Below are 27,391 nucleotides of genomic sequence, written 5' to 3'. Positions count from 1 at the left end.
ACAGCGCGGTGGGCTGCCGGGAACGGGACGCCATTGTTCGTTGAAGGTTAAACGAACGGCGTCTTTCAAGGCCGTGAAGTCGTAGTGACTCAAGCTTTTAGTTCTGAAACTTTTTAGCACCGTAAAAATATAATTACGACCAAGATTGAATGTTTAAACTAAGGGTGTCCATGGGACGGATCATTTTAGATATAATATTGAGATATTTTTTGTATAAATGGATTAAAAGAACTGAATTAAAAGCCCTGAATATTCAGTTTTTTATAGATCTAAAACAATGTTTGTTTTAGCTTTTTTTAAAATATTTTAGATCTTACAAAATGATTTTTGAACTAAAACGTGGGCCGGACCATTTTAGTTATAATATTGAGATTTTTTTGAATAAATGGATTAAAAGAACTGGATTAAAAGCCCTGAATATTCAGTTTTTATAGATCTAAAACAATGTTTATTTTAGCTTTTTTAATATATTTTAGATCTTACAAAATGATTTTTGAACTAAAAACAATGATTGATTTAAAAGGGGGAAAATCAGGGAATTTAATATACATCTATACTCCATTTTAATTCGATCCTAAAACAGAAAGTCAGCACTCATTATTTACTTTCCCGGGCCACACAAAATGATGCGGCGGGCCAGATTTGGCCCCCGGGCCGCCACTTTGACACATGTGGTTTAAACATTCAATTCAATTATTCTTCAACGGCATGAGAACGAGTTCCTTAGATAAGCCATTCAAACAGGTGTATGTAGGGAGGCGTGTTTATGTGTGAGATAACGTAACGGCGCTGCAGGTTGGAGCAGATGGCCGCTAATATGAGTTCATACATCTGAATGACTGAGCCGGGCAAATGGAGGGGGGCAGGGAATTATGGGATGTCACGTGTGATATAGCCGGCACAATATCTCATTTCATCAACATATGCTTAATAAATGCAGCCGCCAACAGGGTTTTTACTCGTGATAGTCATATGCTAACCGCTAACATAGTAGTCGAGCTTCTGATTTGTTAAGTATAGTGGAATTAAATAGATATATTGACTGATATTGTCATCTTTTAAATGTAATTACCGTATTTTCTCGCATATTAGCCACCTGCACTGATAAGCCGTAGCCTAAAATCGTTGAATTTGACAATTTCTCTCGTATAAGCCGCCCCCTGATTCACAATTTTCACCTCCATATTCATGGTTTTAATAAGGAGAACAAATGTGTTACTTTGAAGGGAAAATCTTAAGCAAAATTATCGCACGTGATATTTCTGAGATACTGTATGAATCCAAAGGGTCATCTGCTGGATTGGAAATCTTTAAAGGATGTTACTTTGAAGGGAAAATATACCGTATTTTCTCGCAGATAAGCCGCCCCCGCGTACAAGCCATACCCTTAAAACTGCCTTAAAATCGTTGAATTTGACAATTTCTCTCGTATAAGCCGCCCCTGATTCCCAATTTTCACCTGCATATAAAAATTATTGTACGTGCTATTTCTGAGATACTGCATAAATTGATTTCTGGATTGCACATTCCGAAAGGGTGTCGCCTGCACGTAGACAAATTCAAAAAGGAAGTCAGGTGAGCAGTACAACCAGGAAGTGTGTCCGTAGCGGTCTAGTTTGTCATCTCTAGGTAAGATGGCGGCGCCCTGAGCGAGAATGGCAGTCACAAGTGAGTTTTTTTTCACGTTTTACGCACGATACGGTTTATTTTTTTCTTGAATTTCATTAATCGACGTCAAAATAAATTTTGTTAAGCATTGTATTGCGTTATGGTGTTTCGTCTTTGTCACGTTGTAGTTTGGTGCATGTCAAGTCTAATTTTTGCACATATAATTCAGTCATTTTTTTAGGGAAAAATACGGTGTATATGCTAGAAAATACAGTAGCATAATTTCGCACTGGCACGGTTGTGTATAGTTTGCAATTTGTGATTGGCTAGCAACTAATTTTCAGGGTGCCCAGAGCCTAGTGCCCTAAGAACTGAAGAAATTTATTTTAGTTTTCAGGAGAAAAACGTACAGCCATTCCATAAAGCACTTGTTATAAAATGCTGACACGTACTTAGCGAGGTGGGCGAACCCGACCAAACTCTCGCACAGATTGACTGGCTTTTTTGTCAGGGGTTGACTGGCAACCAGTCCAGGGCAGACAACCATAGTGAATCATACAAACCCTTACCGTGGTGATTACTACAGTGCCAGGTTGACATTTGTGGTGATAAATGTCAGATAAAATTTCGAAATCACTGTGAACTTTGGTTTTCAAGGCCTCATTTTTTTTTTCCACGGGTAGAACGGTAATGACTTTGGCGAGCATTAAACGCTTCATCTACGACGACAGTATCGCCATTTCAAATCCGCCACGCCAACGCCGGCCGGGCGATGCAGTCAACATTTACTCGTTATTAAAGCGCTAACAAAAATAAACGACAAAAGCATCAGATGCTTTCCTGGATGACCTTTCCAGCTGTCGATAACACTGCACAGACATTTGAAACATATTTCAATTATTTAGAAGATTAGAAAAGGACTTTCCGAACAAAAACAGAAGGCATAAAATGTCCATAACTTTTCGTCATATTTTGAGCAACACTATTGGACCTTTTAAAACGACGATGACGGTAATACCAAGTTTCGCCCATCATTCGTCCCAAGGGAAACTTTTTCACTTATTTTTATTGAACTAGATATTGTCCTACTTCCTCTCTTTTCGCCCAATGGGAGCGCAGAACTGTAACAACCACTGCAAAGGCCAACGGGAAATGAGAAACTAAATGACTTTTGTAAGAACCCAGTTTTCAAATGTGTTTCAGATGGCGGCACGGGTTGAAACATGCGTATTCGACTGTACGCGTGTTATTTGCTAAATAACGAATGGGTTGATTAATTATTCAAACGAACTGACCTCCACGCCGCCGTGCTCAGGCGCACTCATTATGAAGCTCTTGTAATTCATTAAAGTGCCCAGATGAACACGGGCCACGGTGAGGGCGGCTGGCTATTAACGCGGTTCCTGCAGCGTCCTCAGAACCTCGTTCTCGAGTAGGTCAATCAAGTCAGACTGAAGATAATTACGGATATGTCACCGTTCACGTGCTGAGGAAAATCTAAAATGGGTCATCTGTTCGGAGCAGGAAAGAAAAATATATTGCGACCGTAAAAAGGACTGTCGTGGAAGCAATACATTCGGATAGATAGGCCAACCTCGGTAAGTTGGGGGAGGAGTTACGTTGGCATTCTTTGAGTACTTGCCGGTACGTACTAGTTTTGACGAAGACGAGAAAATATGTTGCAATTACGGGAAAAAACTGAATCCAAGAAGAATGTGGGAGTTATACATCGACAAAACAACTTGGTAAGGGAGGGGGAGGAGCTAAGTTGTAGTTTGTCTTATCATATTTTGATACCAGTCAGGTAGCAACTACCAAGGCATGGAAATGAACTGTGATTCTTTTGCTTTAAATTTATATTATATTTATAGGCATTTAAAAATAACAAACTGTTACGACTCCCCCTGGTGGTAAGAGGTACCAGGGAGTCGCAACTACCACAGCAGAAAAACCCGGCCAATGAGGAGCCAGACACACAACAACCCATTCATCTCCATTGGCAAACGCATTTCAAATAGCAAAAATGTTACTCATCCTATATTTTTCTTAATTTACAAATAGAAAATGCAAGAAATGAATGCAAACAAAAGTCATGTACAGAATTTCCAAATTTAGCATTTAGCATGAACGTATTTTTAAAGATTTGTCCAATTTTTCCGAAACTCTGAGCCGATTCCTGAAAACGACAGTCAAAAATTTCCACACACACCTGATTCTGCAGTGGTTGTTGGTGTAATAAAACTTACACTAAACCACTTGTGTCAAAGTGGCGGCCCGGGGGCCAAATCTGGCCCGCCGCATCATTTTGTGTGGCCCGGGAAAGTAAATCATGAGTGCCGACTTTCTGTTTTAGGATCGAATTAAAATGAAGAGCATAGATGTATATTAAATTTCCTGATTTTCCCCCTTTTAAATCAATTATTGTCATTTTTTAATCATTTTTTGTGTGTTTTTAGTTCAAAAATCATTTTCTAAAATCTAAAAATATATTTAAAAAAAAGTTCAAATAAACATCGTTTTAGATCTATAAAAAAAGTGAATATACAGGGCTTTTAATCGAGTTATTTTAATCAATTTATAAAAAAAATAAAAAAAATCTAAATATTATATCTAAAATGGTCCGGCCCACGTGAGATCAAGTTGACATTAAAGCGGCCCGCGAACCAACCCGAGTGTGACACCCTTGCACTAGACGATCTTTCACTTTAGATGGCACAGTAGTTCAATGCTAAATTGGAAATTCCACCACAATTTGACAAAAACCTGTACTCTAAAAGCCCAAATTAATAAGAAATGATCTAAAATAGACTTAAACATTTGCCATCTCACAAAACATGCCCACAATAAAGAACCCAAACACGGTAATCTCGTTTGTGCAATTACGAGAAACTCCCAAAATGGCCAATTTCCATTTATTTAGCATTTACCATTTAGCACGTTCCACTCGACTGGAGCAAGGTTGCAGGGCTGTCCCTACATCTTAGCGAGACACCTCCTTTATTTGTCACTGATTCACGCCGACGGCGGGCACATAATCGCCCGCCGCTGGTGGTGTAATTCATCGTGAGCGCACCAGCTGCTGGCCAAGCGTTACTGCTGTCGTTTGGGGGTGACAGAGACGCGGAAATTGAGTGTTTTGGGTTGATTTAGGAAGCTTTTTAGGCTTTCCCCTTGGAAAAATTCATGACTTGGGCCACTGGCGCCACACGCCGACACGCGGCAGTAACGTCGGCTAACAGACCGAATCGATACCAAATTCCTTGTTGGATGTCACGCGAAAAAGCCCATCAGCTAGGTGATGGAAAAAGCCTCATTTTGACGTCCACCGGCCAATTTGGAAAGTGTGTCGGCTAAACGTTGGCGTTTTAAACGAGGTATTTGTGCCATTTCAATTAAAAGCCAAACGGCGAGGTGTCTCTGAGGAAATCCTGCTGTGATAATTACTCGGCACTCTGAGGACAGACTTTGTATAACGCTTGGCTGATAACTGCACAATCTTTCACTTCTGTTGATTACTAACGAAGGTTTTGTTAATAATAAATTATACCCCAAAAACAAACCGAAGTACTTTCTCTAGCTAATACAAGGGTGTCAGACTCGGATTGGTTCGCGGGACGCTTTAACGTCAACTTGATTTCACGTGAGCCGGACCATTTTAGATATAATATTTGGATTTTTTTAAATAAATGGATTAAAAGAACTTGATTAAAAGCCCTGAATATTCAGTTTTTTATAGATCTAAAACAATGTTTATTTTAGCTTTTTTTATATATATTTTTAGATTTTACAAAATGATTTTTGAACTAAAACACAGAAAAAAATGATTAAAAATGACAATTATTGATTTAAATGCTACTCACTGAAAGTTCCAAGACTACAGAAATTGGACAATATTTATAGTTTTTCCTTTCATTAAAAATGAAAAAAAACCTTTACAGTATTTTCTCGCACATTAGCCGCATCCGCATATAAGCCGTAGCCTTAAAACTGCAATATTTATAGTTTTCCCCCTCATTAAAAATGGAAAAAACCCTTTACCGTATTTTCTCGTATATAAGCCGCCTCTGCATATAAGCCGCCACCGCATATAAGCCACCTCCACATATAAGCCGTACCCTTAAAACTGCAATATTTATAGTTTTCCCCCTCATTAAAAATTGAAAAAAAACTTTAACGTATTTTCTCGCATATAAGCCGCCTCCGCATATAAGCAGTACCCTTAAAACTGCAATATTTATAGTTTTCCCCCTCATTAAAAATGGAAAAAACCCTTTACCGTACTTTCTCGCATATAAGCCGCCTCTGCATATAAGCCGCCTCCGCATATAAGCCACCCCCGCATATAAGCCGTACCCTTAAAACTGCAATATTTATAGTTTTCCCCCTCATTAAAAATTGAAAAAAAACTTTAACGTATTTTCTCGCATATAAGCCGCCTCCGCATATAAGCAGTACCCTTAAGACTGCAATATTTATAGTTTTCCCCCTCATTAAAAGTGGAAAAAACCCTTTACCGCATTCTCTCGCATATAAGCCGCATCCGCACATAAGCCATACCCTTAAAATCACTTTTAAATCGTTGAATTTTACAATTTATCTTGTAAAAGACGCTCCCTGATTGACCATTTTCACCTCCATATTCATGGTTTTAATAGAAAGTACACATTTTTTACCTAGAAGGGAAAATCGCAGTGTCCTCAGGAAAATGTCAAGTATTCCATCATTAACAAAAAGACTGGGTTAAGAGTAGTACAAGCGCGGGTTGGCGTTATAATTGATTCAGGTTTGTTTGCGGCCGCTTGTCTTTCAGAGATGACGGAGATGCTCTTTGACTTAACGGTGACGCCGATAGTAATTGTGAAAGATTGGAGGGAAGCTCAGTGCGGACATTGCGCCAGAGACGGCCAAAGTGCGCTTGACAGTATTAATCAATCAGACGGCGTCTCCTCTTGACTGTGGAAACCGAGATGACGCGGCCCGGTCAGGGTTGGAGCAGAATGGAACCGTTCACCGTCAACTGTCATCACATTACACTTATTAATAATTAACTCAGACGCTGACTCTCAGTCATGGCTTAGTGAATTCAATCGGCACAGGTGACAACACTTGGATCCAGTTACTAGATAAAGAAAGGAGACGGTGTGTTTTTTTAAAAACAGTTTCATGTTTAACGTGGTTGTTTTGACTTCTTAATAAGTAGTAAGAAAAATTTATAATGTATTTGTCACTCCAAAAAATGATGACTGAATTGAGGGTACTGCTTATATGCGCACAAATTAGACTTAACATGCATGAAACTGCAAGGTGACAAAGACGAAACGCCATAACGCAAGACAATGCGGCCGATACGGTCATTTATTTCAAAATAGTGAAGATAATGAGGTAGAACGCTTAACAAAATTTATTTTGACCGTCTATGAATGAAATTCAAGAAAAAAACATCTTGCATAAATGTGAAAAAACAGGCAACATCCTTTAGAGATTTCCAATCCAGCAGATGACCTTTTGGATTCATACAGTCTATGTTTTTCATGTTTTACAGCCCTTCTATCTTTTTTTAAATTACATTTTAATATTTCTTAATACATTCCTTTTTACTTTATTTTGTACTTTATAGTTTTTACTTTAATGTTTTTACAACTGTCCTTGTTCTGTTAGACTGTACTGCCTTAACTTACTTCTTACCTATCTATTTATGTCTAAAATGCCGTTTCCGTATCTGCATTCTCACCCTCTTGCTACTGTCACAATGAAATTTCCCGAATACAGGATGAATAAAGTTATCCAATCCAATCCAATCTCAGAAATACCACATGCGATAATTTTTCTTAAGATTTTCCCTTCAAAGTAACACATTTGTACTCCTTATTAAAACCATGAATATGGAGGTAAAAAATTGTGAATCGGGGGCATCTTATATGAGAGAAATTGTAAAATTCAACGATTTTAAGGCAATTTTAAGGGTCCGGCTTATACGCGTCGGCGGCTTATCTTCGAGAAAATACGGTATATTTTCCCTTCAAAGTAACAGCCTATAAAGATTTCCAATCCAGCAGATGACCCTTTGGATTCATACAGTATCTCTTAAGTATCTCAATAATCTTAATATTTTCCCTTCAAAGTAACACATTTGTAGTCCCTATTAAAACTATGAATATAGAGGTGAAAATTGTGAATCAGGGGGCGGCTTATACGAGAGAAATTGTAAAATTCAATGATTTCAAGTCAATTTCAAAGGTATGGCTTATACGCGAAGTTGGCTAATATGCGAGAAAATACGGTAGAATCATCGGCTCCACGTAAATTGTTTAAACAACATAATTTTCAAGATATTAATGGTGTTTTTAGTGACTATTCTGTACTGGTAGACATGAAAAGTATCTGGCATGTGTTCATAGACCCCAGCAACCAGATGCCGTGAAGACCGCCAATATTTAGTTATGTGGGTCAATCTTGTCCTTCTAGGATGCCTTCCACAAAGTATTGCAACCTTTACCACTTGTTTAAAAATCTATTTACCTGCCACAAGTCACCTACAAAGCCAAGACCGTTCATCTTAGCTCACCTCCACCAGTCAATGAACAGCCCAAATGCGGCGTTCCTTCCGCCTCCGAATACTATTGGGATGGCGGTGAAATGTGTGTAATTGGATTAAACCAACCTTATTCCCCTCTCTCAATTCCACCAGACTCCTCTGTGAAATCTCAAGTGAAGAGATTTGACAACAACGACGCATTTCGCTCCGCAGAAGCCAACGGGAACGTAACAACTCTCAAGTATGTTTGCCCGAGGCGGGAAAATCCCGGCAGGGTTTCCCTGACTGACAGCTCCGACTCGTTTTCGGTCGTGAGTGACGGCGGACGGACGGTACGCCGTCTGGTTCGGAGCGGAGCCGGCTGAACTCGGGGGCCTGTTCTAACGGGGATATTGGCAGGGGGGAGGCGAGGGGGTCCTGGATCAGTCATGGTAAGTCACGTTGTGTCAGACGCGGACATGACAGGCGACACGGGTGGTCTTCAATAGTTTCAAAGAGCTGTTGCAGAAACACTCAGGTAGCGCACAGTCATGCAACCACACACAAAACACCATGTTTGCATTTTGCTAACGTTTAGCTGCGCGAGACAAATTCTTGGGGACGCATTACGATGGAAAAATATCGTAATAAGGGGATAAAAAATTCATAATTCACTTTGTAAGGTGAAAAAAAGTAATATAGGGATGCCATAACCTGGGGGTGCAAAACTTGGTTTTTATCTGTTAACTTTCTCAGGGCCCAATAATTTACACACTAATGATGCTAACGCCGCTAATGGCTAAACACAGATATGAGCATTACCCCGCACTAGTGTCAGGTGAAATGGTATTTTGTACATTTTGTCAACAGATAAAACGCTGAACAAAATGACATCTATGAAGGAAATTAAAGAAAAAAATAAACCGTATCTTGCATAACACATTAAAAAACGATATTTTTTCTTAAGATTTTGTACTCCCTATTAAATCCATGAATATGGAGGTGAAAGTTGCGAATCAGGGGGCGGCTTATACGAGAGAAATTGTCAAATTCAACGATTTTAAGGTCATTTTAAGGGTACGGCTTATACGCGGATGAGAGAAAATACGGCAGTATTATTGATTGAAATAATAATCCAATCAATTCCACTTTCATACGCATGCATCCCCTTTTATTCCATCCTTCCTCCCATCAGCTGTCAGGCTCTTTAACAAAACAAATGGCTGAGTGTTAAGACCTACCGTATGCATGCATATACATACATCTGTGTATGTATATATATATATGTACTTATATATGTATGTGTATGTATATATATATGTGCTTATATATGTATGTGTATGTATATATATATGTGCTTATATATGTGTATATATATATATATATATTTCAGCAACACGCTTATTTATTTATATATTTATTCTTGTATTTATTTATTAACTTAATTATTACCTATCTATTTATGTCTAAAATGTCTTTTGCTGTGTCTGTATTCTCACCCTCTTGCTACCGTGACAACGCAATTTCCCGAATACGGGATGAATAAAATTATCCAATCCAATTCAAACCACAATTAAACATCCCTCATGTCAAACTAACCAAGAACATTTCTTCCACTCCCCCCAAAAAAACCTCTTAAAAGGAAGAATGAATAGAAAATGGAATGATTCAACCCTTCCTCGAAAGTCTTCAAACTGAAGACTTTCCAACAAGCATTCATTCCCATTCTGAAACGCTCACTTGAGTGTAAAAAAGTGCTGACATTTTTCAAGTTTGCTCTTTCAAAAAAGAAAAAGAAAAGGATGAAAAGTGTGTATCTTCCAAAAGCATGTGGTGTTTGGGGGGGATAAAGCACATTCATCCCGAGGAGCGCAGGTCTCTCAGGGCGTGATTAATTCCACAGTTGGGATCCCTAAAGGGAACAAGGCCACGCAGTACATCTCCAATGGCCATGATTGGATTTGGAATGACATTGGTTTTGCACTTTTTCTCCCACCTGACACACACAGACACACACTGCAACAACACACACAACTTCCACATGTCCACGAGACTCACACAAGATGGAGGGAGGAAATGAAGAGTGGTAAAAGAGGGAAAAAATAGGCGGTCTGGAATGAGAATGACTCCCCGCGGCGTGTAGAAATCAAGAAATGATGTTTCAGAAATTCATAGATTTAAAATAGAGCGAGGAAGGAGAACGCCGGTGCAAAAGCGGAGCGGTAAAAAGTTTTTGGTAAAAGCGAAAAGGACACGAAGGGAAAGAAAAATGGGGATGGAATGGTTTTTGTTGAAGGGAAATGGAAAGTGGGGAGTTCAAGTGTTTCTTTTTGACACTTTGATAGTTGCTGCTAGAAGCGCTTTCGTGGATAATGTTTATGCAAGCACGAGTCTGAAAAGAGAACATTTTCGTAGATATGTGGAAGGAACATTTAGATTCAAGCCTCTTAGTCAGGATTTATGTTAGAGTTCCGAGTGGCCAATTTTGATTTCATGCGCATATCCAATATATGTAAAATTAATCTACATTGATATTTCAGGTGAAACACATCTGAAACACTGACTAAATACAGTAAAACCTTGAGATATGAGCTTAATGCGTTAAGGGACCGAGCTCCCATGTCAATTTACTCGTATGTCAAATCCATTTTTCCTATAGAAATGAGCTAAATACAAATGACATCGTCCCCATCCTCTGAAAAAACACATTTCACGTGAAACACATTAGAAACACTGATGAAATACAGTAAAACTTTGAGATATGAGCTTAATGCGTTCCAGGACCGAGCTTGTATGTCAATTTACTCGCATCTCAAATCAATTTTTTCCATAGAAATGAGCTCAATACAAATGCCTTGGTTCCCACCTTCTGAAAAAACACATTTCACGTGACATACATCTGTAACACTGACTAAATACAGTAAAACCTTGAAATATGAGCTTAATGCATTACGGGACCAAGCTCGTATGTTGATTTACTCGTATCTCAAGTCAAATTTTCCCATAGAAATGAACTATTAATACAAATTAATTCATTCCCACCCTCTAAAAAAACACATTTCACGTGACACACATCTGTAACACTGACCAAATACAGTAAAACCTTGAGATATGAGCTTAATGCGTTACAGGACCGAGCTCGCATGTCAATTTACTCGTATCTCAAATCAAATTTTCCCATAGAAATGAACTATAAATACGAATTAATTCAAATTGGATATTACAATGGAAAATATCTATATCCATCCATATATATATATACATATATATATATATATATATATATGTATATATATGTATATATATGTATATATTTACATATATATATATATATATATATATATATATATATATATATATATATGTATATATATGTATATATATGTATATGTATATATATGTATATATATATGTATATATATATATATGTATTATATATATATATATATATATATATATATATATATATATATATATATATATATATATATATATATATATATATATATATATATATATACACACACACACATTAAAAATACCTTATTTTCATATTTTTAAAGGGAGAAGAGAAGGAATTAAAGCTGGGGAACAGTTTACTGCAATCTCAGGCAGTTTAAAAAAAGGTCAACATCAGATTATTTTCCTCATCAGGATAAACAAATGTTTATGAGTATTAGTTCTTGATTGTATGCTAGAAATCAAGAGAAAGTAGAGACCTGCTTAAATGTTACAGCTGCATCCTCTTATATAACTTTATTGAAAAAGTACCAGCATTTCTGCTGAAAAAAAAGTTAGGTTTGTGCTGTTATTTTTTTAGATATTCTTTTATCGGAGTTTAACCAGCCTCCCATTGGCTAAAATTGTTGTCATTTGTTTGTACTAAAAACTGTTTTGCCTTTAATTTTTACCGATAACGTCACGCATCAACCATTAGCGGTCAAATTCCCCCCCAAAAATGTGGGTTGCTTGTGCTACGTCTGTGATGAATATTTTTTTTGTTTGTGGCGCGTATTTGCTGCATTTATTTGCACATAATTGCATTCCGAAGTCTGCATGTATCATGACGTGTTTGTAGCATTTAGCGGCTTACCTCCAGGGCTTTCCGCTTACTGTTTAGCAGCTTGGAAATATCCCGTGCCACTCTCTCCACCAGGTCCTTAGGGTTGTTCCTCTTGATTTCAAACTGGCTCTTCTTCTCGTTGTAAATCTACAAACACACACACACAAAGCACAACTCCGATTACACAGCGCACCTTCGTTTGTTTTAAGGGGATAAATAATTTAATCGCAAGGGAGCAGCGTGCTTGCTCTGGAGCGAATACACAAGATGGTAAACATGATCCGTCGAGCAAGCCAGCCGTCTGCCATGGTTCCCGTAAGCCTCGGTGTCGTAGCATAGGCAAACACGGATCGGAATCTTAACGGGGCACTTAACGGGGGTAGTTACAGGCTGGAACAAATTAAATCAACGATAAATCCTGTCCAAAAATCCTTAATTTGAGGTACAAGACAACATTCATGACATGGGGAACCTCTGACCTTGAGTAGAACAGTGGTTCTCAAACATTTTACTACAAGTACTGCCTAAAAAATACTGGATTGATTGAGTAACCGACCTAGAGAATAGAGCGACTATAAGAGATCATTTAAAATATATTTTTTTCTAACCAGATGATTCAAATATACATACAAAATATTCATTTTATGAAAAAATATACATTTTCTCAATCTGGTGTACGACTGACTGGCAACTCAAAGTAGCATGAAAAATGTTATTTATGTAATACAGCCTCTATTTCAAGGGTGTCAGACTCGGGTTGGTTCGCGGGCCGCGTTAAGGTCAACTCGATTTCACGTGGGCCGGACCATTTTAGATATAATATTTAGATTATTTTTTTTTTATAAATGGAGTAAAAGAACTGGATTAAAAGCCCTGAATATTCAGTTTTTTATAGATCTAAAACAATGTTTATTTTAGCTTTTTTTTTAAATATATTTTTACATTTTACAAAATGATTTTTGAACTAAAAACACAGAAAAAATGGATTAAAACATTACGATTATTGATTTAAAAGGGGGAAAATCAGGACATTTAATATACATCTATACTCTTCATTTTAATTTGATCCTAAAACAGAATGTCGGCACTCATGATTTACTTTCCCGGGCCACACAAAATGATGCGGCGGGCCAGATTTGGCCCCTGGGCCGCCACTTTGACACGTGCGCTATTTAAAGCAGGGGTCTCCAAACTATTCCAGAAAGGGCCGCAGTGGATGTGGGTTTTCGTTCCAATTTACAAGAGGAAACCTTTCCACCAATCTGGTATCTTAGAAGTGCAATGAGTGGATTGCAGTCAGGAGCTTCTTGTTTCAGCAGAAACTTCATTGGTTGAACCGTTTGTGTTGGACCGGTTGGAACAAAAACCTGCACCCAGAGCGGCCCTCGGGGACCGGTTTGCAGACCCCTGATTTAAAGTTATTAAAATACTTTGCAATGATTCCACACTTGGAGTTTCCTTAACCACTATTAATTCGCAAAACCGAAATTTTGCACCGTGGAAATGCTCGAATGCAACAATGCAAAACGGTCTTTACACTTTCATAAAGCGTCTACACTGTTTAGATAAAATGCAAGACACGTTTTTTTCTTGACTTTCATTCAAAGACATCAAAATAAATTTTGTTAAGCAGTTTTTCTTTTCTCTATTTTGAAATAAATGACCTTATCAGCCACATTGTCTTGCGTTATGGCGTTTTGTGCATGTCAAGTCTAACTTGTGCGCATATAAGCCATACCCTTGATTCAGTCATAATTTTTCTTGTGACAAAAACGGCTTATATGGGAGAAAATAGGGTAATTTAAAAAATAAATATCCTTTTACAGCACAGCAAATCCTCAATATTTACTGTATTCATTGACACTTATGTAACACACCAACCATAACACAGTGGAGAATAAGAAATGGAATTACTAATATTGTACCAAGTGATCTAATATCGAATATACTTCATCGTCGATTGTCAAAGTCACTCTCCTCCCAGACTTGCACACGTAAGCACTCCTTACGAAATCCTCCATACGTCAAAGTGACGCGTTGATGCGCAGCATGAGAGAAAACAACCTCATCTACTGGCGGTGTCTCTATCAAGCTGAAAGCTGGGCAAGCAGCCATTGGCCCAGTGAGCTGACACATCTGGTCCCAGAGTTCTGACTGAGCCAGCCAAGCACTCTGATGAGATTTGCCTGGCCTTGGTCTTATTTTGGCAAGACCCCGAGGGACCACAGATTGCGTTTAACTTCCGGTAATAGATTAAAAAGACTTTTTCTCCTGGCTACAATGACACACTTATAAAAAAAGCTATCCACATCAATTGAAGCTGCTATTGGACGGAAGAGAAAACTTTTTGCCCGATCCAGTAAAAAAAAATTAAGGCAAAAACCAGAGAAATTTGTTTAAAAATCAATATTCATTTCCATAATGGTCGGGAAGATTAAGTGAGGCACGTTTCCAGGTGAGAAACGGACAGAAAATGTCTCCATAAATTAGCAGTTATAATCTTACAGACTGCAATAGGCGATTTTCCACATCAAAATATTTCAACCCACAATATCAGGGGACGGCTTATGAGAGAAATGGTAAAATCAACGATTTTAAGGCAATTTTAAGGGACCGGCTTGTACGCGGGGCGGCTTATCTGCAAGAAATTGTAAAATCAACGATTTTAAGGCAATTTTAAGGGTCCAGCTTATACGAGGGGGTGGCTTATCTGCGAGAAAATACAGTAGATTTTCCCTTCAAAGTGACACGTTTGCACTCTCTATTTAAACCATGAATATGGAGGGGAAAATTGTGAATCAGGGGGCGGCTTATACGAGAGAAATTGTAAAATTCAACAATTTTAAGGCAATTTTAAGGGTATGGCTTATACGCAGAGCCGGCTAATATGCGAGAAAATACGGTACATCAATTTAAGCTGCTATTGGACGGAAGAGAAAACTTTTGTCAGATCCAGTAAAAAAAAAATGAAGGTAAAAAAACACTTGTTTACAAATCAATCTTCATTTCCATAATGGTCGGGAAGATTAATAAGTGAGGCACGTTTCCAGGTGAGAAACGGACTGCAAATGTCTCCATAAATTAGCAGTTATAATCTTACGGACTGCCATAGGCGATTTTCCACATGAAAAATTTGTCAACCCCACAATAAGCCACTGGACCGATGACAATTCCTCATTATCATGCAACTTAAATTAGGTACATGCACAGCAATTTATTTTTTTAACCTTAAACTGTTGTAGAGGTTATAGTTTTTTTAATGGACACATTAGTGTGAAAAGCATGCACAGACTTTTAATATGAATCCCGAACTGTTCTCGACTCCATGGCTACCTTTCTCATGAATATCGTTGATGATACGTCAGTATTCTATAAGAGTTCCCCATGTTTGATCAAGCATGACGCGAGTGTAATGGATCCGCCTGCCCAGTTTTCCCCAACTGCTGTAGCCCGTGTTTATTTTTTTGCACTTATACGAACACAAACGAAAAAGCAATCGCTTTTGCTGCCATTTTAAACATTGCCCGAGGAAGGACTGTTTTATTGCATTTGTCAATTCACGGTGTTTTAATAACGGGTGGCCAAAGTATCACCAGTCACTCACTTAAGCGGTAAATGTATATTTATGAACGATGTATACATCTTTGTCTACGGTTTGTATTTTAAATGCTCCGTCGATCGTTATTAACAGTCAATTAAACAACACTGCAAGAACACTTTAGAGTGATTGGTAGCCTCTGGTTAACAATTGCAATTATAGTCCTAAAGTAAAGGTAGCCTCACTACGTATTCATGTATAATTTATATCAAAATGAAAGTTAACTTTATATAGGGCAACTCTATTTATAAATCATGAGCATGGCTATGTTTGTTATAGTCGGACATTCTTAATGCATTAGACCAAATGTGTCAAAGTGGCGGCCCGGGGGCCAAATCTGGCCCGCCGCATCATTTTGTGTGGCCCGAGAAAGTAAATCATGAGTGCCGACTTTCTGTTTTAGGATCAAATTAAAATGAAGAGTGTAGATGTATATTAAATTTCCTGATTTTCCCCCTTTTAAATCAATAATTGTAATTTTTTAATCAATTTTTTTCCTGTGTTTTTCGTCCAAAAATCATTTTGTAAAATCTAAAAATATATATAAAAAAGCTAAAATAAACATTGTTTTAGATCTATCAAAAACAGAATATTCAGGGCTTTTAATCAATTTATAAAAAGAAATTATTTGCATGTTTTCCCTGGGCCTGCGTGGTTTTTCTCCGGGTACTCCGGTTTCCTCCCACATTCCCAAAACATGCATGGTAGGCTGATTGGACACTCTAAATTGCCCCTAGGTATGCGTAAGAGTGTGAATGGTTGTTTGTCTCCTTATGCCCTGCGATTGGTTGGCTGGCAATTCAGGGTGTGCCCAGCCTCTGACCTGAAGTCAGTTGGGATAGGCTTCAGCACCCCCTGCAACCTTTGTGAAGATAAAGCGGATGAGATGAGATCCTGGGAATGAACACTCCGTAAAATTAACGTTTTTCCACTTTATGCCAGATGATTAATTGTTGGCATAACTTTGTACATATCTGGCAACCCCAGCCAATCATTCCCCTTATTAATGATTGCAATTCCCCTTACTGATAATAAAAAATAACCAAATAAACTGATTAGAACATCCTTGCTGATGACAACTAACCATGTTAGTTCCAATGGAATAAACAGTTGTGATATTTTCCGTGAAATTCCAAAGAAATAATGGAATCATATCTGGCAAACGGCTAAGAAAATAGCCTCTTGAGTTTTCATGGTATTTGTGGACGTGTCTTATCTCCATCTCCATGTTCAGACAGCTGGAAAATGCTGACTGTTTGACATGGAAAATAAAAACATTTCCTCCCTAAAATAGGATTCCAGCCATTCAAACTAAAAAATACGAAAAAAAATCAAATAAAAACCATAACGTTGTGTTGTCCATTAAAACTGTAAAGAGCCTCATTTGTTCCCGAATTAAAACGACTATTGGTGCTAATCAGTCATGCAGTTGGCTTGAGGCGGCGAAGCCTGGGCAGCGTTCGGCGCCGGCCTGTCATTCTCAGAGGGAACGATGAGAGGTGGCTCGGCAGACCGCCGATGACGGCCAATCAAACCTTCTGCCGCTGACACTTAACGCAGGATGTGACACTGGCGACTGCCAATTGCCACCAATATGTTTTTGCTGGCAAAAAAAGGGTGAATGGAATTTTCACAATGACGTGCTCTGGGTACATCTTGTACACATCACGCACATTATGTCATGCTCCACATTAACCCGCGATGACGGGTTTCAGGGTGCCAAAAACTCAAGTGTGGTACTGTCAACACACAGATGGGCACACAGAGGGTGATAGAATGTATGCAAACCGTTTAAATAATAAACCATCATGCATAAAAAACATTATTATTGTGTACATCTATCATCAACAACAAAGTACAGTGGGACCTTGACATACGAGTGGCCCGACATGCGAGAAATTTGAGATACGAGTAAAATTTTGGGAAACCATTTATCTTGAGATACGAGACAAATTTTGATATATGAGTTAGTCATTGCGAATGGCGGAGCTTGTTCGCTAATACGAGAAGAGTATATACTACTTCTCGTTGGCCAGTGGTCGTGCGTTATCCTATTGTGAGGACATTTTTGTGCATTATTTTCAGAATATTTTGAAGGGAATACAAAAGCAAACAACCCTCGATAGGTTGGATCTGAAAGTCAGGGTGGAGGCGGGGCCAATAGAGCCAACCCGGGAGAAGAAAGGTATCAAAATGTCAAACAAAATTAGAATTAAGTTTAGTGTAAGGTTAGATTAAATTTATTTTTGAGTGTCTGCATCGTAATCCAAGTTCATTTAAATTTGTTTGTTATGTTACGAGCGCGTTGCCATGCAAAAAGTCTGATTTTAATAATATTAAACATGTTTTAGTAGTGTTAAACCACTAGTTATTTGTTACTTTAGTGTAAGGTTAGATTAAACTTATTTTTTATTGTGTCTGCATCGTAATCCAAGTTCATTTAAATTTGTTTATGTTATGTTACGAGTGCGTTGCTGTGCAAAAAGTCTGATTTTAGTACTATTAAACACATTTTAGTAGTGTTAAACCGCTAGTTATTTGTTACTTTAGTGTAAGGTTAGATTAAACTTATTTCTTATTGTGTCTGCATCGTAATGCAAGTTCATTTAAATTTGTTGATGTTATGTTACGAGTGCGTTGCTGTGCAAAAAGTCTGATTTTAGTACTATTAAACACATTTTAGTAGTGTTAAACCGCTAGTTATTTGTTACTTTAGTGTAAGGTTAGATTAAATTGATTTTTTATTATGTCTGCATCGTAATCCAAGTTCATTTAAATTTGTTTATGTTATGTTACGAGCGCGTTGCTGTGCAAAAAGTCTGATTTTAGTACTATTAAACACATTTTAGTAGTGTTAAACCACTAGTTATTCGTTACTTTAGTGTAAGGTTAGATTAAATTTATTTTTGAGTGTGTCTGCATCGTAATCCAAGTTAATGTAAATTTGTTTGTTATGTTACGAGCGCGTTGCCATGCAAAAGTCTGATTTTAATAATATTAAACATGTTTTAGTAGTGTTAAACCACTAGTTATTTGTTACTTTAGTATGAGGTTAGATTAAATTTATTTTTGAGTGTGTCTGCATCGTAATCCAAGTTCATTTAAATTTGTTTATGTTATGTTACGAGCGCGTTGCCATGCAAAAAGTCAGATTTTAGTACTATTAAACACATTTTAGTACTTTTAAACCACTAGTTATTTGTTACATTGTTAATAGTTGGCGAATTAGAACAAATAAAACATTTTTTTTCAATCCAATATCCTGTTTTTGGTGTTTTTTCAGAGCGTTGTAACAAATTAATTTGTTTTTAAATCATTTCAATGGGAAACGTTCATTTGAGTTACGAGAAAATCGACATACGAGCTCAGTCCCGGAACGAATTAAGCTCGTATCTCGAGGTACCACTGCATTGGCTATAGTCGACTGAATAGTAATACCTTTTAACTCAAACACACACTATCGTGCCGACTTTCGTTAGCGACACATGCTAACAAAGTCGCATTCCTAGTAAAATTAAGTCTCACTGACAGCTTGTGTACATGCTTTCCCTCCGCTGACACTCATCATCAGTCTGTTTTTCTCCCTCTGCTGTCTCATTACGGCAAAGAACTCTTCCCCCAAAACATGACATCAAGTGTAGCCGTCAATGTCTGATGCCCGCTAAATTTGTCAAGCCTACTGCCGGCTTTGGCTTTTATTGAATGGCGTGAAGCTCCCGGTACATTCAGTCTCAACCAGGCTCCCCGTGGTGGGACTACTGCCGCTTCCAGAGACTGAAAGTCCGCTCAACCGGGCCCACTAATATTCCTTAACGATGGAGCATCTGTCACTGTCAAGCAGCCGGACGCAGGCCTATTGTGGCCGACTTCACGGCGAGATAAGCATTCCTCCCTCATCGATACGTTAGGACTAAGACATTAACACAATAGCTTCACTACGAAAATGTATCAATAAGGCGTTATTTTATTTTCTCCTGGAGTATGTTGGAGGTATTACATTCGATTAAATTTTGGTTTCGGACAAGTGGCGGAAGTGAAAATGAATAATTACATTTACAAAAGACAGCTTCACCTTGCGATTCAAAGAGCTTGAGATATGATTAGTTCGAAAAATTGTGATATGAGAATTGTGGGTAGGCAGTGAACTCAAAGACACTCAAAAAGTAGTTTTCTGAAAAAGTAGTCACTATCACAAAGGAACAACAAGATGTGGAGTTACTTGACCAAACCACATAAGTGTATTAATAAAAACTGCCAAAATTATAACTATGGCGACACCATGACAATTGCGACATCTTATGAAGAAGCTATACATTCACATGTGGCGTTTTTTTTTAAAACTACTTCAATACCTTGTCCCACTGCCAAATATTTGACCTTAAAATGACCCTACTTTTCAATGATTATGTCTAATAAGGATTAACAGGTGACAATAAACCAAGAGAGGTGAGAAGTGGTATTTAAGAGTATTATTTTTCTGAAAGGTCTGACTAAATTAACCTATGAACCTCACATCATGGCTAAAAATTTTATCAGCTCTATTTTTATTTATTTAATTTTTTTATTTGTTTTATTTTTGGTATGTATACGTATATTTATATATATGCATGTATATGTATGTATATATATATGTATATATGTATATATGTGTATATATGTATATATGTGTATATATGTATATATATATGTATATATGTATATATGTGTATATATGTATATATATAAATATTTATATATATATACGTATATATATAAATATTTGTATATATATACACATGTATGTATATATATGTTTATGTATGTATATGTATATATATGTATATTTATATATATGTATGTGTATATATATATATATATATATATATATATTTTAGCAACACATTAATGTATTTATATATGTATTGATTTACTTATATATTTATCGATGTATTTATTTATTAACTTACTTATTACCTACTTATTTATGTCAAAAATGTATTTTTCTGTGTCTGTATTCTCACCCTCTTGCTACTGTCACAATGCAATTTCCTGAATACGGGATGAATAAAGTTATCCAATCCAATCCAATCACAGACTGAGAAAAAATCATTTGAGTGTCTATCTATGCAAAAATCCCAAAAATTTCCAGGAATGTTGACTGAGAGACGACAATTCATGCATTGGAAGAACCATAATAAGCAATACAAAAACGGCCTTCAACCCCTTGAAAATGGCGCGTTACAATCTGTAAATCAGAAAACAAGCCATGATTGTAACGTGTACCCCAAGGAAATACAGAGTATTATCTCCACGCTCGCAAACGTCACAGGAAACAAAGGTGAGCCAACGTATTTACATGCACCCCATTCGGAGAGTTTGCGATAAGAAGAGGGTGACATTGAACGGAGAGAGGGGGCGGCGACATTATCAGAGGGATTGTCGAGCCGGTGATCCAAACAGGTGGGAACAAAGACACACAAGCGGTCAAACCCCCCCAAAAAGCCAATAAACCTCACCTAATCTCAATGACATGCAAGTGTGTTCAGCTGCGAGTATCCTGAGTCATTACGGAATATTTGCGAGCTTTTGGTTTTGATTGAGAGGGGGCGCTCTGTATCTCCCCCTCGAGTAAATAAGACAAATAAGATCTTTGATTAATAACGGGGTGCGTGGCACAAGGGCAAAAGGTTCCAGTCACATCACGTGTCCCCATTACACTTCGGAAATGGCCTAAAAGAAACGATTTCCTTGTATTAATAGTTGAAAACTACCTGTACCAATATTTTGAAGGGAAGACAAAAGCAAACAACCCTCGATAGGTTGCATCTGAAAGGCAGGGTGGAGGCGGGGCCAATAGAGCCAACCCAGTAGAAGAAAGGTATGAAAAATTTAAAACAAAATTAGAATTAAGTTTAGTGTAAGGTTAGATTAAATTTATTTTTGAGTGTCTGCATCAAAATTTGTTTGTTATGTTACGAGCGTGTTGCCATGCAAAAAGTCTGATTTTAGTACTATTAAACACATTTTAGTAGTGTTAAACCACTAGTTATTTGTTACTTTAGTGTAAAGTTAGATTACATTTATTTTTGTGTCTGCATTGTAATCCAAGTTCATTTAAATGTGTTTATGTTATGTTACGAGCGCGTTGCCGTGCTAAAAGTCTGATTTTAATAATATTAAACACGTTTTAGCAGTGTTAAACCACTAGTTATTTGTTACTTTAGTGTCAAGTTAGATTAAATTTATTTTTGAGTGTGTCTGCATCGTAACCAAAGTTCATTTAAATTTGTTTATGTTGTTACGAGAGCGTTGCCGTGCAAGTCTGATTTTAGTACTATTAAACATATTTTAGTAGTGTTAAACCACTAGTTATTTGTTACTTTAGTGTAAGGTTAGATTAAATTTATTTTTGAGTTTCTGCATCGTAATGCAAGTTCATTTAAATTTGATTATGTTATGTTACGAGCATGTTGCCGTGCAAAAAGTCTTATTTTAGTACTATTAAACACATTTTAGTACTTTTAAGCTACTAGTTATTAGTTACTTTGTTAACAGATGGCAAATTAGAACAAATAAAAATGTTTTTCCAATCCAATATTCTGTTTTTGGTGTTTTTTCAGAGGGTTGGAACCAATTAATTTGTTTTTAGTTGATTTCTATGAGAAACGTTCATTTGAGTTACGAGAAAATCGACATACGAGCTCAGTCCTTGAACGGATTAAGCTCGTATCTCGAGGTACCACTGTATAAGAAAAAAAAAATGAGTAGTGTTCCAACCAACCATTCCCGGTGGCCCAATCACACAACGATTCCTAGCAAAAGTGATTTGCAAGAAGTGAGAGGGATGAGAGGAAATGTGGGCCAACCCCCCCTCCCCATCCTTTTCTTCCTTCCATCCTTCGTCATAGCATTTGTCTTTTCGACGGAGATAAAGTGCAGGCTTTTTATTAACTTGCTGATGGTAGAGAATTGCTTTTTTCCCATCCGCCAGGATTTCTCACATAAACACCCAGTAAAAAAAAACCAAAAAATCCCTTCCATAATTCTTTTTCTGACTTCCTCGACATCCATGTGCGCTACCTCACACTGAGCTATATTAAATATAAAACCGTAATTTCCTGCCTTTCCATTGTATTCCTTCAAAGTAGCGACATTAAAAGAAAAAAGGGTAAAAAAGGACAAATGGAGTAATGTGCGGGAGTTGTGCAGGATTTCACGCTGCCACGCGCAGAAGGACTTCAAACGTAGGAAATGGCGCACATTATATTTTGCTTCACGCGTGTCAGTGTGTTTGTCGGCGTGTTCTTTTGAGTGGGCTGTGTGTGGAGGTCCTCCTGCTGAGGAGACAAAAGGCTTGAGGGGCTTGTCTCGCTATGGAGTCTCCTCCTCTTCTAATTACGCACCATTTCCTCGCCGCTGATGAAACCTGGCACCTATCCAGCCGTCTAACTTGGCGTCTAGATATTTTTTTAATTTAAAAATAAACAATCGTCACACATGGAGAAGATGCAAAAGACCTTTGACGACAAGTGAAACCAACCACATCAAAATGCACTGTGAACCATTAATTATTCATCACTGAGCTGGTTATTGTGCAGGGGGTGCTGGAGCTTATCCCAGCTAACATAAGGTAGGGTATACCTTGAATTGGTTAGAGGACCATTTAATGTTTTAGTGGCCTAGCATGCGGGTTTTTGGGATGAGGGAGGAAACCGGAGTACCCAGGGAAAACCCACGTGAGAACTTGCAAAATTTACACAGGTAGGCCGGAACCTAGGATTAAACCCACGATCTTAAAACAGTGAGGCCGACACTAACCACTTGTCCATCGACATACTAACTTATACATAAATTATATATACACCTATACTTATATTTATACACACATACTTATATATACACACATACTTATATATACACATACTTATATATACACACATACTTATATATATAAAAATATACATATACTTATATATATAAAAATATACATATACTTATATATATACAAATATACATATATATACAAATCTACACATACTTGTATATATACACACATACATATACTTGTATATATATACACATACATATACTTATATATATACACACATACATATACTTATATATACACATTCATACACATATATACACATTCATACACATATATACACATTCATACACATATATACACACATTCATTTACTTATATATGCACATATTCATATACTTATATATACACATACTGATATAGACACACATACATGTTTTTATTACTATTTAAATTGTTTAGTCCCCCGAAATGGTTATTTTCTATAACTTCATTCCATGTATCTAAAATGAGTTATATTTTAAATGTATACATCGATTATATTGATTGTCAAATGCGGGCCAAAAAAGATTGTCCTATGGGCCACAATTCTGAGAATCTTACCCAATATGTATATAATTAAACAAATAAATGTTTGCTTTATTCCTGCAAAAACCAAAACTACTGCATACAATGGGTGTAAATTTACAAATGACTCCATTTACAAAACTAGTATACCAAATCAGCATTCACATTGAAATGACTTAAATTGCCTCCGTTCCTGCGCTGATTGGCACCATTTCTAACTGTGTATTTTTTTTTGTTTAATCCAACCTGGATGACTGTTGCTGTGGCAGCCATTTTGTCCAGGCTCTCTTATCTCTAAGCTCACCGCCGGCAAAACAGAGGATAACAGGGACGTATCCTGAAGCAATTTAACGGCCCTTTGCTGTCTGTTACATTTCAACCATCTGCCAAGAGTATAGCCTTTGGTTTTACGGGTGGACTTGGTCTCACGGCCCCCCTCAGGTTTTCGCACATCTTTTTTCTAATGCTTGCTAAGTCTGCTAGAGAGCGTCTCTGTGTTGAGTCATTACACAAAGATAACACCCTAATTACACAGACAGCCCCCCAAAGACAAAAATCTGTTATCTGCCAACTTATCGCACCTCAGTGGACATCAACAACCGTTCACTTTTTGTTGTTTTTGCTCTTTTACCCCCAGTTGGAAACCTTGGCTGTCTTTGAAACCTTTGTTGAAAAGCCTAACCCCAGTGTGAAAACATACGAAGGCCACTATTGGTCAAGCTACAAGTTGGAAGCCAGTTAAGCAACAATGGTTGCAACAACACTATGCAAGCTTTGAAAGTATTGGGCGGAAAGGCAAAAACGCACCACCACTGTCAGATATTTAAAAAACACAAAGCTCCTCCTCCACTGCAATATTTTGGACAAAAAATTCCAAGACATCATCAAGGGCTGGCTCTAGAGGTGACTTGTGTAGTTTCCTTCAAAAATGAGCCAAAGCACCGTTTCTCTTCATACCTGAAACTCAATAGCAATGAGCATACATGAACTCCAGTCTCTGAATCTCTAGGCCAATCATCTTAAAGCCTGCCTGTTAGACAAACAAAATTGCAATCGCAACGCTGTCTAAAACTGTGCTACGTGTGTATCATCATTTATCTTCAACCTACACAAGGGACTAAAGATGGAAATTAGCTCTCAGCTACAATCTTACATACATACAGTAATTCCTTGATTATCGCGACTTCACTTATCGCAAATTCACTACTTCACTATTTTTTTCTGCTTTTGATTATTAGAAATATAATTTATATTTTTTTAACTGTAGTGCTGAGTCCTAGTAACAAGAGTAGCTTCCTTATCTATTTAATTTTCTTTAATATGGGTGACCACACTTCGAGTTTTTATGATTATCGCGGCCATGTCTGGTCTACATTAACCACGATATATATACACAGATATATATATATACACACACACACACACATACACACACATATATATATATATATATATATATACATATATACACATATATTAAATAAATCAAACTCAAAGTTCACCGCAAAGACCCACGCAAGAATGACCAAACTTGTTAATCTCATGCAAAATAGTCTCTCTCAATTGAACATGGCCAGAGCTGCTTTTATATAATTTGCCAAATTTTGCCCAAGTGTCTGTTTCCATGGAAACGCTTAATGACCAATAACGGCAAACAACCTGGGGAAGAGTGGAGGAATGCAACGGTTTCAGGCAGACAATGACAGAGAGGCATGCAAAAGAAAAACATTGGAATCTTGCGGAACAAAAGAAGCAATTTACTATTGGAGGACAGCGTGGAGTCTGATTATGGCGTTGGTGTAAACGATCATTAATTTCAGTGTGTCCAGCTGGGCCAGATTAATGCTTTCCCATTCGGCACTATGGAAAGAGTCAGGGCTTCATTACATTGGGGGTCCTCAAAGCATCCGTCACGCAGTCTTTTTGAAACACTAGACCAGAATTCAGACTATTTCAGTGTGGATTCTGTAGACAGGCCATTTTTTGTAGCGTTAATGAAGTCTAGACCGAGAACCAACAGGCAGAACGGACCTCAGCCAATCACAGGCTGATTGTGAGTAGCGCAAAACCATGCAATCAATCCCAACGGCATTATAACAGTTATGCATGTGAACCACTAAACTTCTGAGTTTGAATAGCCTTAACCTGGCGATAAAGATTTTATTTTTATTCACGTCAATTCTCGAAATGATCAGAGAGTTGCTCTCTGTTCGGTTCTAAGCAAAGCATAGCACGGTTCACTATATGTGGGAAAGTGACTTGGATTGTGGTCCAAGCTAGCTCTTAATCCGGGAGCAATTATTTTTATTAACTTCATCATTTTACTGTAATTATCCCGTTCAGACTGTTTTGTCAAATAATTGAACGATGATTTGACATCTGGTGAAAATTGCAATGTGAAAAGGAACCACATCAAACAAAAAAAAAGTGCTGTAGCCCACATGTGTCAAAGTGGCGGCCCGGGGGCCAAATCAGGCCCGCCGCATCATTTTGTGTGGCCTGGGAAAGTAAATCATGAGTGCCGACTTTCTGTTTTAGGATCAAATTAAAATGAAGAGTATAGATATATATTAAATTTCCTCATTTTCCCCCTTTTAAATCAATAATTGTCATTTTTTAATCCATTTTTTCTGTTTTTAGTTCAAAAATCATTTTGTAAAATCTATTTTAAAAAAGCTAAAATAAACATTGTTTTAGATCTATAAAAACTAAATATTCAGGGATTTTAATCCAGTTCTTTTAATCCATTTATTAAAAATAATAATCTAAATATTATATCTAAAATGGTCCGGCCCACGTGAAATCAAGTTGACGTTAAAGCGGCCCACGAACCAACCCGAATCTGACACCCTTGCTCAAGACCAAAATAAAGCCAACTAGGGACTTTTCATGTGTGAAGGCACCTTCAGATTTATTAATTCATCTTGTATGAATAATCTTCAATGAAGGACCACAAAAACAGTTAACACAACGAACCAGCTCATGACTACAACTCCCGCAATTCAATTGGCCGACTCAACAGTTAAAGGCGACTCTGCGTACGGGTTTTCCGGTTTCATTCTTTTTCCTCTCCAACGTTTCGTCTGGATTTAATTCAGTCTGCCTCTTGAGTGTGTTGGTATTCAACTCTCTCTCAGAAGCCTTTTCATTTTCCCTCCTCATACTTGATTCTCCATCTAGATCTTCAGCCCTGACAGCTCGTTTTCTGTCATTGCAAAAGACCGACCAGAGAGAAGT

General features: G+C 37.4%; 1 protein-coding gene across 3 annotated transcripts in view; it reads right to left on the bottom strand.

Annotated features, from left to right (window-relative positions):
* Positions 1 to 27,391, bottom strand: part of cacna2d2a (calcium channel, voltage-dependent, alpha 2/delta subunit 2a) — a 157,187-nt gene that overhangs the window by 99,348 nt on the left and 30,448 nt on the right. For all 3 annotated transcript variants that reach the window (XM_077602132.1, XM_077602133.1, XM_077602134.1), the window contains exon 3: positions 12,216 to 12,332. In XM_077602132.1, coding sequence (XP_077458258.1) covers positions 12,216 to 12,332 — 117 coding nt within the window. The remainder of the gene's footprint in view (positions 1 to 12,215; positions 12,333 to 27,391) is intronic.

Source organism: Stigmatopora argus, chromosome 6, assembly GCF_051989625.1.
Source record: "Stigmatopora argus isolate UIUO_Sarg chromosome 6, RoL_Sarg_1.0, whole genome shotgun sequence".
In the NCBI taxonomy this organism is placed as follows: domain Eukaryota; kingdom Metazoa; phylum Chordata; class Actinopteri; order Syngnathiformes; family Syngnathidae; genus Stigmatopora; species Stigmatopora argus.
The sequence above is the reverse complement of the archived record's forward strand: the minus strand, read 5'-3'. Positions and strand labels throughout refer to the sequence as shown.